A 17338-nucleotide genomic window follows, 5' to 3' on the forward strand; every position below is an offset into this window, starting at 1 on the left:
GCTGGTCTGTGCTCTTTGAAATATGAGACCCAGACACAGAAACACAGTTTAATAAATCACAAAACAAACAAAAACAAAATAAAGGTTTGAACAAAACTCTACAAATAAAACTCTTCAAAATAAACACAACCCCAAACACCCAAGCTTTGCTATCCCCTGCATTGTTGTTATGAAACTTGGTGCTAACATTATTTAACATTATTGGGACTATCAGATATTGGGAATGTATGGAAGTGTCTAGCTCTCTTTGCACATCCATCTGTCTGTATGTACACTTTGCTGTAAATCATACATTTTTATATACTTTACCATGATACCAACAAACATCTAATTTGCTTACCTAATGGCATTTAGGTCTTAAATACTACATATCCCATTTTTATTCATTGCTGTTATTCTTAATACTTATTCTTATTAGGTAATCATCTTCTTCACCATGCTGAGCGCTCTAATTTGGGATTGGCATCTTTGTTATATTGTTGATACACATTTTGGTTTCCTTAAGTAAAAGCACCTGATTAGCAGTTGAAGGGGAGTAAATAGTCTGAGCCTTGACACATGTGAATACTCAAGGGTATGTGGTGGGGGGGGGATCCTGACATTTAAAGAGCAAGGGTGAAGGTTCAGAACAGTGAGTGCATAAGACATGAAGTACTGATGCTGTAATCCAAGAGACTCAGCAATCAAATATGCAGGTCACGCTGGGGAAATAAGGAGACAAGCAATCATTAAATAAACAGACAGAGCACTGTTTTACAATAGGTCAGTCCAATCGGAAAACCAAACAAGTTTCAAACTAACCCTGCTGGATAATGGCATGAAAACGAAAGGGAGGGGGGAGTTGCCACCCTAGAGAAAAATGTCCTTGAAATGATGAGGATTCATTTTCCTCCCATGCCAAAGAACAAATGGTTGCTTCATATTTTAATCTTAAAACACTTTTGAAGGCTTTTGTCTAACTGTCCTGGAGACTTGCCTTGGGTACTTTTTAAAGGCGGATTAAATAATTGGCCCCTAATTTCTTGTTTCCAAAGCCTGGGGTGGGACACTGCTGATGGCTGGGGTGTTGCCTTAGGAATGTGTACAATTATACACTAGAAAGAAATTCTAGTTGACATGAGGGCTGAGATAGATATCCCCAATTTTTTTCTTAACAAAACTGTAAACAGCAGAGGTATATTGAAGCTTCAGTGCAATTCTGCTGTAAACCTATCAGAGCTTCAGAAGCTACATTATCAGTGGAATCACGGCTGTAGACATCCTCAACCTCAGCACAGGGGTGTAGCTTTTGACCCACTAAAGGGATGTTGCTGTATTTCTAGATGGCACTGCATATTCTTTGTACAATGTGCAGTGCCATCTAGTGTTTAAAAAAAGACCAGCATACAGTATTTCAAGCATGGCAACTGACAAATAGGGCATGTTTTGTTATCCTTCATATCGATGTAAATAGTCATTCACTAACTGCTTACTGGGATAAATATTAGTTTGTTATTTGGGCCACTCCATTGGGAATGTGATATATTGAATAAATATTGTGTGTATTTGACATGATGTTTTGACCTACGTCTTGTACAGTAAAAGTGATAAATAAAAAGTATTAAAAAAAAAAAAACATGCAACTCGTTCGATTTGAAAATTATTGTGGAGACAAGAAAATTGAACAAAGAAGAATTCAGTTTTCTTTTCTGAAGATTTAATGAGCTTTGACAAAGCAATGGAACAACAAGCCAATTAAGACTGTTTTTCAGACATTAATGAACAGTTACTTATTTGAAATGGGCTGTTACCTAAGTAGTATGTTAGATTTTTGAATTGTTAATGGGAAATTGACAGTATTGCATGGTTTCCTTTTAGCAAATGAATGCCAAATGCCACTGTGTGAAAATAACTCAAGTGTTTTGCAAGCAAGTGAAGAAGACAGTAACACTAGGTGATATCAGTGAGTGCTATAAATGCCTGATTAAACAGAGTGAGTATATAAGAACATTTTACAAGTTTGCTTCAAAAAGCTTGTCAAATCGAACTCTGCAAATCAAGGGTGGTGAGCTCAACAAGTCAAGATATAATGATGAATCTGTGTCTACCCATTTTACTGCACACATTATCACATTACACAGCACATGGTTAATCTACCTTGTATGACATTGCCTCTAACAGTTTGAGCCACCATGTCTTGCAAGCAAGTAGCAGAAGGAAAATAACTGACTTTATTTATTAAAATATCAAATTCATCCGATCAGTTTTTCTAGTGTCGGAGCAAGAACCCAGAGCAATTAGACACCTTGTCAACAAGCTCAGGTGGCTTCATTGTGTTCTGTCAGATGTGATTTTAGTGTACATAAAAACTACTTCATAAAACAGATTTTAAACAATTTATTACAATATTATTCAAAGCAAAAAACGTTACATTTCCGAAAATGTTTAATAACATTGATCTAGAAATTATTTTTAAAAAACAAAAATACCCAAAACAATTCTCTCTTTGACAAACTGCAGAAATATTTAATATTGAAACACAATTATGACAGAAGCCTCTTTCATTGGCGCAAGACATCAAGGCAATGTTTTGAACTGTACATTTTATCGTATTTTACATATTTATCACAGACAATCTCATACAAATGTGAGACATGATTACAACCACATAGCGAACCAGAATATTACCTGAAATCACCATAAACAACCATAGTTATGACATCTTGCTGACAAGCATAAAATCTCTGATGCACTTTGGGGGTCATGCTTGTACACATGTATAGTCTTGCCATGGTGTTATTTTCAAAGAAAGGGCGCCATCTGCTGTTGGAATAAAAATAACGCAGATATGACAAAAATCAAAACATTAAAAAACAATCTGTGTTCTTGATTACATGCTCTTTCTGTACAAAATACTGGTTTGAGGGAGTGTTTTAACAAAAAATATTTCCAAGTAGGTATGCACTGCATTTCAATAATTCCCTTGAAAAAACATAGCAAGGCATATTTTTCAGGTTTAAAATAGCATGTACCCATGCTATTATGAAACAGTATAACACATGTCTATAACAAACATTTTAATAATGTCAACTGACAATGTATTCAATGTTAATTAGGTAAGCAAGTTGACTTTACTGTTCAGAAGCAACCATAAACTAGAGTTTTGTTTTTTTTAAAACAGACTACGTTTACAAAAACAAGTGTGTGTAACATTATGGAAAACCCAGAAGTGTACTACATTCTACAGTGATAATATAATTGATATTATCAGTGTAGAATATAGTTTTTATATTATCAGTGTAGAATTAGTTTTTATATTATCAGTGTAGAATATAGTTCACTTCTGCGTTTTCCATAACTGTATGGAGTTTCTGTTTAACAATTTAGGTATGGGACACTGCAGCTTTAATGAAAGTGTTTTTATGCCGTCGATTTTGACAAAAGTATTTGTTTTAGACGTTCCACTTCAGCAGAGAGGGTAGCCAGCTGGTTTCTGAGATGTCCATTTTCAGTCCTCTCTCGCATATCTTTTGAATAAAATTTAAAAGGGACAGAACGGCAGTTTCTCTCAATGCGCTGTGAACCGGCTGCAGATATTTTTCCAAAGTCAGTTTCCTGAATATGTCTCTCTGTGTGTGTAAATTCTCCCTTATGTAGTCGTCTGTTTTGCTCAGCTGGTGCAAATGTTTTCTCTGATGCGCCATGTGCACAGCTGACTTCACATTCCTCTTTGCTTTTGTTTTGCCCTGGACTTCCGTGAACAGACGTGCCTGTTAACCCCAAATCTTGATGTGGACCACTGTCTTCGTCTGTGATCGGCAAATACTTCAAATGTGCGCCTGATCCACAGGGAGATTCCAAAGAAACACGCTCCACGGCGACGTCTTCTTTTGGAGACAATGTTTTCTGGTCCAGTGTCTGGTTTGTTCTGCCATTTTTCATTCCTGATACTTTTAATCTCAGTTTGTGAGGCAAAAATGACAAATGCTTCACCCAGTTTTCGACGGTGGTCATGTATGAAGGGGGTGGGGACTCTTTCCCCGAGTTCCCTACACAAGTAGATTCCGTTCCTTTATTCTGATCGCCTTCTTGTATTGATCGGCAATCGTGGTGGGTTTCTTGTGGTGGATCACCGTTCTGACCGTCAGTTGCATCGTTTACTGAGCTTTCTTTACCTTTCTGGTAAATTAGAGAATCATCAGCATTAAATGGATATACTTTTAAAGCACTGATGCATCTACTAGTATTATTCAAAGTGGTCGGGCTGACTGGAAGTTCGCTGCAGGTAGGGTCTGATGAATCTAAAGGGACACCAGAATTCTTACTTGCAGCAAGTTCCAAATTCTTTTTGGACCGACTGCTATTGCATAGCGTTGAAGCCTCTCCAAACTGGGCACTATGGTGCGTAAAACGAGGGCCATCTGCAAAGGAATTGCTCTGAAAGGTTAAATGGGGCTCTTTATTGTCTGGGAAAAGAGCAACGAGGTTATTTTGTGGGTCCATGCGTGCACGCTGCTGAAAATGTTCCCTGTACAAAGATTTGGTGGCTGCACCATCGATACATGGAGCAGGCGCAGGGGCTGATCGCACCCCGAGCACCTGGTAAAAAGGGGTCTTTCGACCAGCGTTAGGAGGTAAATAGTTGGAAAAGGTGTGTGATACGGCAGGTTCATGCATTTGTTCTGAATCGTTTGTGTCCATAAATCTTATAGCAAAAAGCGCTGCCTTTAATTTCTCGTTTTCCCTGAGGAGCTCCACAGCACGGGTCTCCAGCCGCATCTCCTCCATTCGCCTCCGTTGCCTTGATCGCCTGGCCGCCTCGTTGTTCCTTGTTCTTTTGATCCAGTAACTGCTGTCCTTTAGCTCGTCCGGGGTAAATTCTCGTTTTCTCCTAGACACTGAACTCCCCGTTCCCTGGTCGCTCAGGGCAGCGGGTGACTGTAATCCTAAGAAAGATCTAGCAAAGAAACTGTAAGGGCTCCGAGGTGTGCCAGTCGAATCTGACGAGGGAGTGCTGCAGAATTCCTTAGCCATGGGAGACGAGAACATATCAGGCAAAGAAGAGAAGTCAAAGTCCTTGTCTGCTTCTGAGTTTGTAACTACTGCCAGCATTGCCCGATTCACTTCATTTACTGAGATATTTTTGCGGTTGGCAAGGCTTTGGGTTTCTCTGTGAGGGTTACAGATAACATCCATGATCGATACTGTTTTCATTCGTTTTGCGAGTCGGACACAAGTTACTTATATATAACACTGAGGATGGGCCACTGGCACACACTGGTACATTTGAGTACTTTAGCCACACCTCCACGTAGTAAAACTACGGTGATGCTTTCCAATTTTCCTGTCGACATCTGATTGGTGTAAATAATGCACAACGCTTTGTTTTATTGACTACATTAAAAATAAATAAGTTCCTAGTTCTCATTTTACAAGCTTCTGAACGTTATGTCAAAGTATGAGGCGCCGTTAGGGACATAATTAAAACAACTGACACTGACACACTGAAATCACATAGCTACCACACAGTGAAATCGCATACGCTATATAGTGAAATCTCATACACTACAAGTGAAATTGCATATAGTACATCAAAAAATGACACAATTGCGTGTCTGCTGTTTCAAATACATTATTTTAAACAGCAGACACGCAAGCACAGATACATTGCGGCTATTGTCTTCCTCAGTATGTATTCAAACAAAATAAATAACACTTGTATCTAGTTATTGCCGATTATTACAATTAGTTCATTAATTAATACTTAAAGGGACATATTAAACATTAAAATATAAAACAGTACACAGTAGTTGTTTCTCAATACGTTATTTTACAATTACAGAAATAGAACCAATGAAATTTCTCATTTAACCCTCCTGGATATTCAGTTTGCAGCCCATGTATCCATTTCGCTTCTTTTTGTAAGAGTATGTCATCACGATCACCACCTCTCCTTGGATTCTTAACCAATTCAGTACAAGAATCTAAGGGAGCAGATGTCACGTCCCATTGGGGTAAAATGTCTTGCTATTGATGATTTGGGGTTAGGATTCCTTATAGCACTTTTGTGTTCACACATTTTTTTTTTTTTAATTCTCTTTTTGTTTTACCCACATAACACAATCAACATTATAATAAAATACACAAGAAAGAAATTACAGATATCTTACAAAAAGTATTGCAGAATGTGGATAAATAATGTTGAGTTTGATTGTTACAAAGTAATCCTATACATCCAATATTCTATACATTTCCCAAGATACATACATATTTATTAAATCCACCAGGGCGTACAATAGTGGCAAGAACTGGATCAGTGACTGTATCCCGCTCCGGCAGCCGAACCTGGGGCGAGCCCCCATTCCCTCTTCCCCTCTCCCGACCTGCTCTCCTTCTCACGCTTGGTTTGCTTGTCTGTCGCTTTGAACTCTGAACTCCCGACCGCCGTTTAGCCAGGCTATTTATAGTTTAAAAACTGCTAATTAAAATGATCCACGAGTGGGAATGTTACTTTTTTTTTGTAAAAACTATAGCGTTGATTACACGGTGCTTTTTGCATGGTTAATTCACGGAAAGTTACATTTTTGCTTCACTATATGTGCATTATAGAGAGGGAGTTATTTTATTTTGTATTTTAGTCAAGTGTGTGTTATGTGTACCACGGCGCCCCTCACCTCAGTTTATAACACTCTTCAGTTGCAACGCTCATTGTGTGTCGCCCGAGATCCGCGTTATATCGAGAGAGCACTGTATTACAAATGCAAGCAACTAGAAAACGTTTCACGTATGCATGTAATATAAATGGCAGTATTGTAGAAATAAACATTAATTTTCAGATCAATATCTGCACTTCAGTAACATATACAGGCAATTTTGTGCAGATTTATACAGATAGAAAGTCTTACTCCTGCATGGCCCATGCTTTTTCTTGGCCCACAGAGTGCAGCTAATCAGAAAGAAAACACTTTGTAATCCAATAATTAAGGACACGGTTGGAAGAAAGTACTTGACTGGAATGGAATGGAAGAGCCACAAGTGAAAAGCACTGACCGATGGCAGTATTAAAATCCACCATTAGATCAATGAATAAACTCTTTCGCCTGTGATGAACAATGTATTTGGGTCATCTTATGAAGATCTGTTTAGGTCTAACTTTGTCAATGGCCTTAGCATTAACTTTTGAGAGCAGGATAATGTTTTTTTTCCCTAAACACCCTTCTGTTTATTATAGTAGCCTATTAGAGTTATCAGCGAGGGTAAACTGCTAAACTAATGAGATTGTAGAGAAACGTACGTAACACAAGGCTGAGCACTGACTTAAAGAGCTTAAGGATAATTACGTCAAACAATTAATTACCTCACGTGACTCCATATTCTTTATATTTTAAACAATCACCTGTACCACCTTCTCATTTATACGTATTTGTTTAACCTGCATGAACACCGTCTCTGTTTACAAACACGATCGTTAAACTAGTCTGTTGTTTACTCGTTATTATTATCATTGTCATTATTATTCTCTAGTCCCTGACCATTACCAATAAAGACTGAACATTCGCATTACCTCATTCTCTTGGAAGATTACCGAACATATGGCTATATAACAAAACCCTTGGCATCCCTGGGCCGACTGAAATCACAAGTGTGAACGGGGTCGTAAATGTTTTTCCCCCCCACTTGTTTTTGCTGTTTTTAATTGATACCATTTTCTTTTATTATCTAAAATGATCTGTTGTACCAATGACTGTTAAATAATAAATTTGCCAGGGTATACATTTTTCAAGTTGTGAAGTCCCCAAATCATGTTAGATTTACACTAAAATATGATTGTGGGTGAACATTCTTCCATAGTTTAGCCTTCTGTGCACTCTGCTTCACCAGAAACCACACATTGTTGGCTTAGATGGTTTGTGCTTTCACCCTCAGTCTAGGGATTGCTAGGCTTTCAGTTTTTAAGCCTCTTTAAAAAGCCAGCTTTTGTTTGCATTTTATCTTTTCTTCTGCCACGTTTCTGGCAATCAATCAATCGCCTCTTTTTTTGTTTACATTATCAGCAGTTGATTGTCAAAATTTTTCCCGATATGAAAGTACGCACAAAAACATATAATCCAATGCACACTACACACACAAACAGGGGAACAATGAGAACTGAAATTAGCAACCATTCTATATTGTATCAGTATCACAGATACACACTCAGTGGAAACGTATATATTGTATCACTTTATTGGATACTCCATGTGGCTGGATGTACAAAATATATGGCTAAAGTGTGAGCTGGATACAGAGATATTATCACTTCTGTGAGGTTTACAAAAATCATATTGAAAATGTGAAAAAGGACCTTTTTGCCAAAGTAAAAGAAAGGTAATACCATTTAATAAACTCCAACCAAAGTGGACAGAGCAAACATTTAAATTACAATATTCTCAAAAAAAAAAAAAAAAAAAAATCAGAATACTTCAAAGAGAAAGTTATTCAGATAATAAAAACATATAAATTACATGTCTGTACAGGGTTTCCAATAATAAGAAGGAACACATCAATGTACAAATTGCATCATTATCACTAAAATCATTGGATGTTAAAGCCTTTGCATGCTCTTCAACTGCTTGGAAACTCGTTACATTCGTCATACAGATGGTATTGAAATTTTTCTTCCAATGACTATGCTTCTTTGACATCCTGAGCAGCGATTTGTCCTTATTCCAAAACATTTCATTGTTCTTTGATGCCATTTGCTTCATAACATTCTGGAGTTTATATTATTTTATGACCTAAAATCCATGATAAAAACTAGCATTCCTTAAATCTGCATTTTGTTCCCATAAATCCACAGAAAAAAGTATTTCATTTGTTTGAAATATCTTGATTTAGTTCATTTTTAACCTTCTCCATTGAGATTTTATCCATTTGTCTTTCTTTCCCCCAATTGAGAGATTGCAAATGCAAATGTAAAGACACTTTCAGTTCAGATACGCAGTGGATTTTCAGGTATTTTATCTTGAAAAAGTAACTTGAAAAAAAATCATTGTATTGCTTTATGTTGCACAGCAACAGTTTTAAAAAAAAACAAAACAAAACAAAAAAAAAACCTTACTTAATGGTATGCAACACTTATGATAGAAATACTGCCCACCATTTGCATCTGCACACATTTCTACTGGTTGTAACAACTTGGGATATTATCTTAAGTCACCCACAGCCATGAATTGAAATCCAAAACAAAAAAGTCACACAGACAGGTGACTGCACATACCTAATCATTCAGTCCCTTCACATAAGGTATTTTGTCATCACAAAAAGGATTAGTTAGCCATGGGTAGTAGCACTTTCTATGCTTCTGACTGTATGTCTGGATCGTCTGTCTGCAGAACGTCAATGTCTCCCAGCAACTCTGTTTCCGGCACTGAAACTTCTTCATCTTGAGGGCCAGTCTGGGACATTCCATCTGCCACACTGTTCCCTTCTTCCGCAGCATTTAAATCATCAGGAAGCAAAGTGGCCCGCTCAGTCATGGAAGTGTTTGAAGGCGCAGTTGTGACATAGCCTGTGCTGGTGGAACCGCTGCCACTGTGATGAGACCCAGGTTTGGGTATCATTTGTGGGTGCATCTGCTGCGGTGGCATCTGCATAGGGATCTGCATGGGGTAGAAGTTTTGTAGGTAGGCTCCATAGGCTGGCATAGGCTGATAACCATTCATTGGGATGTAGAGCTGGGGAGGTGGATGCATGGGTCGAATCTGGCCCTTCATTGGGATGAATTGGGGCTGTGGAAAAGGTTGGGTTTTCTGCTTCGGACCAACATACCGTGCAGCACTGACATTGCTAACAGGACTGGTGCTGATGGAGCTTGTTTGGGTGGTGTTACTGGCACCAGAGGTCTGAGCAGAGCTGTTATAATTGGACAGGCTCTCCCAAGTCCTTAGTCTGGTGTGGATGTCTTTGAATCTCGGCCTTCTGGCAGGGAATTCATTCCAACACTCCAGCATCAGGGTGTATATCCAGGCAGGGCAGTCATCTGGGCAGGGCAGCACCTGGCGGTTCCTGACCATTTCTATAACATCTTGGTTGGAGTAGCCACAGTACGGCTGCAGCCCGTAGCTGAAGATTTCCCATAAGACCACTCCGTAGGACCAAATATCTGAATCAACTGAGAATTGACCATACATGATAGCCTCTGGAGACATCCAGCGAATAGGGAAAGGGTTATTCCCTATTAGTTTATTGTAGTCAGCTGAGTAGACTTCACGAAACAACCCTAAGTCTAAGATCTTCACATTGAGTTTATCACATACTAAAATGTTTCTGGTTGCAAGATCTTTGTGGACCATGTGGTGGCTGGAGAGGTACTCCATCCCTGCAGCAACCTGAGTCACAATGTGTAAGAAATCTGCTGGCTCCAGAGTTGATTTCACTGTCTTGTCGTCATCAGTGCTGCCTACGTCAGAATGTGGTGACCTCATCACCAGGAACTCGTGGAGGTCCCCATGGCCGGAGTAGCTGAAGATCATACTCATGGGCTGTTCCTTGGTCACCAGCCCAAGCAGACAGACTATGTTGGGGTGCTGCAGCCGTGACCTCATGAGGGCCTCATGCTTGAATTCCTCCCGCAGGTTCATCTCAGCTTTGTCTTTTACAGTTTTGATGGCAATTACTTGGGTCTGCTCCCCAGGGGCTGTGCTGTACAGGTGTCCCTTGTAGACCTTCCCAAATCGGTCTTCTCCCAGCTCTTCCATGAACCGCACAGCAGACAGATTGATTTCTTTCAGTTTTCCCTAGGGGAGCAAATAAAGAGAATATATGAACCAATTGGGCTTTTACAAAATTTTAAATTCGCCTTTAACAATAAAACAGAAAATGTACATTAATCACACAAAAAAACGATGAGCTCATGTTTTACATTTCCGATCCATATTGGAATAAACTTTGATGTACACCAGATTCAGTCAGCATATTAATTATATGGTACTTTATTGTTTTCTTAAACTTTTGCCCAAACAAGTTACGTACACTGGGTCAACTGCAACAAACTAAAAGTAGTGTACTAACTGAGGAGGATCCCATGGGTAGTACGGAGGACAGAACTAAACTAGTACGCAAGTTAATACCAATTGCAATGAACTAGGCTCAATTGCAAGAAACCCAAAGTAACTGCTGTTGCCCTCTAGGATACTAAAACATGTTACTGAGTGAGTCCAGCAATTTCTGTAGACTAAAAAGACTTGAGCTCTCGTACTAACTGGAACAAATATAGAAAAATGTATTGCCAAACTGAACTATTCATAAGCAAAAATTATATTAAATGTTTACCACATACAATGACCAGGAGTTTAAAAGGCGGTATCGTTTTTTCAAGACTGGTGCCAGAAAATGTATTTAGATACTTTAGCCTAGTTGGCTTTGGTTTTGTAGCAGCCCTGAGGTAAATAAATGGAACCTTTTTATACCTGACGCCCCGCTGGAACACACCTGATTAGATTCCACACCTGGTAATCACACACAGCAGGCAGGCAGGCTCTCCCAGGAGCGGCAGGTACTTCATTAATTCATTACAATAAACACACACTATTTACAATATACATTTAAACAAAAAAAACCTCTTCCTGCACAGAGCTCCTGCCCTGTCACAGTGCTGTATACACTTACATTAGTGTCTACTTATGTCAGTTTTCTGATTCACTGGAGACAACTATCTGTCCCTTTAAGCAATTGGACCACCCCCCTTCAGTTCCTGTTACCTTAATCCTGAGTTCCGTACAAAAGCTGTGCATCAGCTAGTTGCCAACTTTGTTTCCCATCTTTTTTCGTTTCAATCGGTACTAAGTTAGCACGCAACTAGGGGTGATCCTGAGATAGTACCATATTAGCTAGTACGGAACACCTGTACTAAATCTACAAGTTTGTTGCAATTGACCCACTGTGTCTACATGGAATTTACAAAGTCTACACCTAGTGGCTGTCTGTCAGAATTGCCATATATGGCTTTGCTTTCTGTAGTAATACTGTAGTAACAGCAGCTAATCCATATTCCAGTATGGAATGGGCACACGGCCCAGTCTTCTTCAAACAGACAGAACGAGAGATCCTTTAAAACAGACATCCTTCCATCTGACAGAAAAGCCAGTTCAAATCATTAAACAATATAACTTCATATGGATTAACGCTCTACAGCAGTGGTACTCGGCTGGCCCTCAAGAGCCAGTCCAGTCCTGGATTTTACTCCAAGCAGGTTCTAATGTAGTTAATTGAAACTGTTGAGGCAATTATCTAATTTAGGACCTGCTTCAAATAAAGACCAGGACTGGAATAGACCTCCAGGGCCAGGGTTGAGTACCACTGCTCTAGTGTTCCAATTACCGCTAAAAGCTTTTTCTGTGAACTGTTAAATCACATAAAAAAAGCGCTGGAGGCTCGCATTTAACATTTCTGCCCCATAGTGGAACAATAATTAAAAATGTAGGAAACAAACTTGGATGTACACCAGATTCAAATCAGCAGGCTATATGGTACTTTAACTTGTTATGGCAGAAGTGTAAGAAAAAAATTAATAAAACATGTTAATTCTTTTGAATAAGGCACAGATTATTTTAGAAAATTGGATTACCAGCACTACAGATTGATATAATATCAATGCAGACTTGCCACTGAAGTTTCTTTCCGTCACTATGACTATTTTACTAGTTACCAGAATAAAACGAATGATATCTATTTTTTCACGAGCTGATTTTTTTGGGGTTCGATGAAACTCAGTAGTTTTCACAGAAGCTAGTGATTGCAGAATCGTGTTAGAATTCTGTAATGTTACCTGGTGTTTATGTTGGTTAATGAGAGGCATCTCCATATCCTGGCTGGGTGACGCAATTAGCTGGCGACGTGGAGGAGTGTCTGTGGTTGCCTTCTGTTTGTTCCGGCACATGCAGACTAGGAAGAACAGGCAAGCGATGACCAAGGGGATGGCAATGCTAGGGATCAGAATGTAAAGGATCTCCATTTTACTGTTTTCTCTGGGATCTGAAATACAGGGAAGAGAACTGGAGCATTAGATTAAAACAATGAATACATTTGTACATGAAACAGTGATCGCCAGTTTAATTTTCCTCTTATCATTTGTGTATGTACATGGAGAAGAAACTGTGTCTACTTGGCATTTACAAAGTCCCCACCTAGTGGCAGTGTGGAAGAATGGCCATATATGGTTTACTTGCCGTTGTAATAGCAGTTAACCCATATTCCAGTAGGGACTGGGCAAGCAGCCCAGTCATCTTCAAATAGCCAGAAATAGAGCTCCTTTTAAAACAGCCAATAATCAGGCGTCCTTGCTTCTGACAGGAAAGCCAGTTCAAAATCAGTGCCAATTACCCCTAAAGGCTGTTTTTGTGCACAGCAGTACATTTTGTGATCTAGAAAAGTGGCTTAACTGATATCAACTGTTAAATCAGAAGGTCAGTCCTAATTAGGTTACAGTATGACGGGCCTTGCAGACATGCCAAATAAGCTCAATGAAGAAAAGCTGCCAGCTCCGTGTGTGCTCTTGTGCTGCTGTTTTATCCCTGTCTACTTACTGCATGCAGGAATGTCGCATAGTTCCACTCGCACATTCTCATTCTGTGTGAAGCACCAGGGGCCCTGCATCTGACCTCCAGGGTTGCGGCAGTAGTTGTGCCCTCCCCCCAGCTCGGGGAACTCCACACCAGTGTGCTGGTGACTGTGAGGGAACTGGGTGTGCCAGCGCTGGCACTTGTACCCAGACTTGGTGACGCTGACCGTACCTCTGTAATCAGCTCCACTGCCATTGTAACACTTGTGATCTGTGGGAGGATCTTTCACAAGGATTTTTAGTGAGAGGTGTTGAATTACAAAATATATATTCACAAAAACACCTTATTTGATTAGTTAAAAACAAGCATCTTGAATTCAAGAAATGACAGGTAATAACACCCCCCCCCCACACACACACACAACTTAATACATTAAACATATACAGCCAGATAAGATATATGTTGAGTAAATACAGTATACCTGGTAAGAAACAGGTAGGGCATTTTCCCATAAACTTTAGCAAATTTGTTTCTATCACCCTCTTCAGCTGTGGAAGGCTATATAGTTGAACTTTATTATTCATCTACTGTTGAATAATAAAGGTTATATATATATATATATATATATATATATATATATATATATATATATATATATATATAACCTTTTACAGCCTGCACACAAACAATGCTCCCTACCTTGCACCTAGTTAGTGATGTTAATAACATTGTTGCTATCACACAGTTTTGAATTAAATAAATATAGATTTGCGAATGTACAAGACTCAGAAGTTCGTGGCACTTACATCTTCCCAGTTTCTCCACGGGGATGCCGATTCTCATGCAGTTGGCTGCCTCCAGGGTGTCGGGAAGGGGCAGCTCCTCACACTTTGGCAGCTGGAGCTGCATGAGGATGAGGGGGTTTGAGCGAGCGATCGTGTACTCTGTCCGGCACAGGTCGTTCTCCAGCGCCTCACACTCATCGCGGCACAGCTCCCGCTGCCTGGGGGTGCGTGAGCGCTCGTCACACAGCGGGAACACGTAGTGGCAGAACGAGGGGATTGCAAACTGGGAACACTGGTCTGACAGGTGGGTCGAGGTGCCAATCATAGTGAATGCAGCTACACGAAAAAAAGACCAGAGGCAAAAAACAACAATAAATGCCTTGTTTGTTTCATGTTCTAAACCCTACATCTATAAAATCTACCCGAGCCATCTACTCATGAATATCGATGAATATTTATTTAACAACCCAAGGCTATATGCAGGTTCAGTGTGGCTTACAACTATATAGTACTGTCATTCCTTAGTTCGCCTCAAGGTGTCTCTGTTCTCCATGTAAACCTCATATAATAACCAATTCAGTTGATGCAAATCAAAGTACTGTAATTTAACATAGTGAAGCAACTGTACACTTGTGCTTTGCTATTCATTCATATGGTAATTGTTTGGCCAGAAGCATGCAATTCCTACCAGTGATTCGGTTTTCAATTTCCCCTTGCATCTGAAGGGAGTCCACGTAAATGGTTGTGTTTCCAATGAATCGAGCACATGCGATCCCCCGGTATGGTTGACAGAAACCTTCTTCACGGAACTCGTCGCTTTGAAAACACAAATGAATTCTATAAAATATAACTGCAGATGTCAAAGTCCCAAATTATTATGGTTCCCTCCTTTGTATAAAACCGCCTGCTGCATGGTCTTTTATATCCGAAGGAAGAGACCATTGGGTATATTGCCAAAGCATTCATTAACCCTTATATGACAGCAATCCTAGTCTGTTTCATAAAAGCAGGTCCATACATTTGTTTTTCACACTTCAATACTTCTATTTTTAATATGTATATGTATAGACATCAATACGGCCCAATAGCCTAAATTGAAAAGGGTTTTTTAAATCAACTCTATCATGTTCTACGTACTATATAATTGTACATTAACCCATATGTTGGCACACTGCAGAAAAAATCTGATAATTTTATGTCAGACATGTTACAGTCCCACTGGGAGGAAGCCAGTGGCTTTAAAAGTTAGCATGTACATTTAAAAAAAAAAAAAAAAAAAAGTTTTTAAAAGAAACCCTAAACTATAATTGCTTAATAGGTGCAGTTTAAGTCAATTTACAAATGTTTCCAAAGGAATTTTGCAAATATGTTATACTTATGCAAAGTAAATGCTTCAGTATGGGGTGAACACCCAACTGTCACATACAAAAATCTTTTGTTATCTCATCACATAGTAACCATCTCAGAGAGCACCCAGTAGGCCTAATCTTTGTTTCCAACCAGTCTGGCCTTGTTTTCACCACAAGAAAATGTGGTTATACCCAACTGTAATGTTAGGATGACTGATTAATCACACAGTTTGTAATTGAAGACTTCCAGTTTTTCACAGCCAGCATCAAAATTAGTTTAGCTTTGCATTTTATTTGGAGAACTTATATTTGTAAGTCAATCCATCTTCTCACACAACTGGCATCAAATTGGCTCCTGCTTGGTATTTTAATTAAACAGGGCTCCAGTGCGCCACACAGATACACTCATATAAGTATAGGGGAGAGATAATATAAACCAGTCAAGGTCTCTGCCCAGAGCCACCTGCAAGGTCAGGACTCTATTTAAAAGCAACAACAATGCAACTACAAAATACTATTATACAAACGATTTGAGGACTAGAAATCAAGAGGTTTATCCCAAATACATACACTACACAAAAACAGAAATGCCTTTTCTAATTTCAGTCATGACCAGGTGAACATTAAATGTTGCCGATGTAATAAAATAACTTGGTTACTCTTTTGCCAAATTATCAACTGGTACATGAGAAACAAAACTGTATATCTAATACCCCCAGAATGTTGTTTAACAAAAAATATATTAAAAGCCAAAAAAGCAGTGGTAATTCTCATGACCCTGTGTGGGCCATGCTAATTAAACATTTTTTTATGTAGTACAACTTGAATTTGATGAACACGTATTATGGTGCATATAATTGTATACATACACAGACTTGTTTTAGGATAAACAAAGATGCAGTGTACCGGGAATTTGTGTCTGGAAAGTAATTACAGCTTAAACAACTGAACTTCCACCGACTGGTGTGGACTACATGGAGGATTGTGACTGGTTTCCTTTTGGTAGGTGGAGTATGTCCAGGTTTTAAAAGGATAACATGGCAAGGAAGAAACCTTTTAGGACAGTCAGTGCTTTGCAAAGCTGAGGTGGAGGGTATTTTCTGTGCAGTCACAGTATGTAGATTGTTGCACAACCACTGAATAAATATTAATAGAAGGTGTAACATAGGATGAAAAACACAACACAAAATGAAATAGCTGTAATTCAGGGGGGGAATGCTGCTTCTGTTTTGGGGCCAACTCTTACTGTATTGTTTTAGAAGATCTACTTTTATACTGGGGTGTTCAGCCCCTACACATCATTAACTGCTTGTTTTTCACACTTTAGGATATTATACAGATATTTGAAATGGTTGTTTCCTGCTACCTAATCATGTGTTATAGTTCAAATTCACTCTGTTCTCTAGCTACAACCAGAACGTGTGACCTGCAGTACTGCATCAGGATGCAGCAGTTACTATATAGAGTTGAATTTAAAACATTTGCATATCCTGTACAAAATAAATAAAATTGTTATGATAAAAAAGGTATTTTTAATTCTGACAGAAAAGGGGGCCATTGACAGTGTTAATTAAGTTAAAGCATTGATTATCATGCCTAATCTCATTCTGACATAGTTCTGCTTTGAACTGTATGACTCTGAATGCTTTAGATGCTTTAAAAGTCCTCCGAAAACAGAACAGGA

General features: G+C 39.0%; 1 protein-coding gene across 3 annotated transcripts in view; it reads right to left on the bottom strand.

Moving 5' to 3' along the window:
* Nucleotides 1-2361: 2361 nt before the first annotated feature.
* LOC117408835 (tyrosine-protein kinase transmembrane receptor ROR2) overlaps nt 2362-17338 on the bottom strand; it is an 84601-nt gene continuing 69624 nt past the window's right edge. The window contains exons 5-10 of one of the 3 annotated variants that reach the window (XR_009328436.1): nt 14994-15121; nt 14327-14641; nt 13545-13802; nt 12788-12993; nt 9239-10757; nt 2362-2802 (exon numbers count right to left, since the gene is read on the bottom strand). Coding sequence is in view for 2 of the 3 variants with exons in the window: in XM_059022220.1 (XP_058878203.1) it covers nt 9315-10757; nt 12788-12993; nt 13545-13802; nt 14327-14641; nt 14994-15121 (2350 nt within the window). In the remaining variant the exon portion in view is untranslated. Of the gene's footprint in view, nt 2803-8182; nt 10758-12787; nt 12994-13544; nt 13803-14326; nt 14642-14993; nt 15122-17338 lie in introns of those variants that run through there. The other 2 variants (XM_059022223.1, XM_059022220.1) reach the window with 2 other exon arrangements.

This window comes from Acipenser ruthenus, chromosome 1 (genome assembly GCF_902713425.1).
Source record: "Acipenser ruthenus chromosome 1, fAciRut3.2 maternal haplotype, whole genome shotgun sequence".
NCBI classification, from domain to species: domain Eukaryota; kingdom Metazoa; phylum Chordata; class Actinopteri; order Acipenseriformes; family Acipenseridae; genus Acipenser; species Acipenser ruthenus.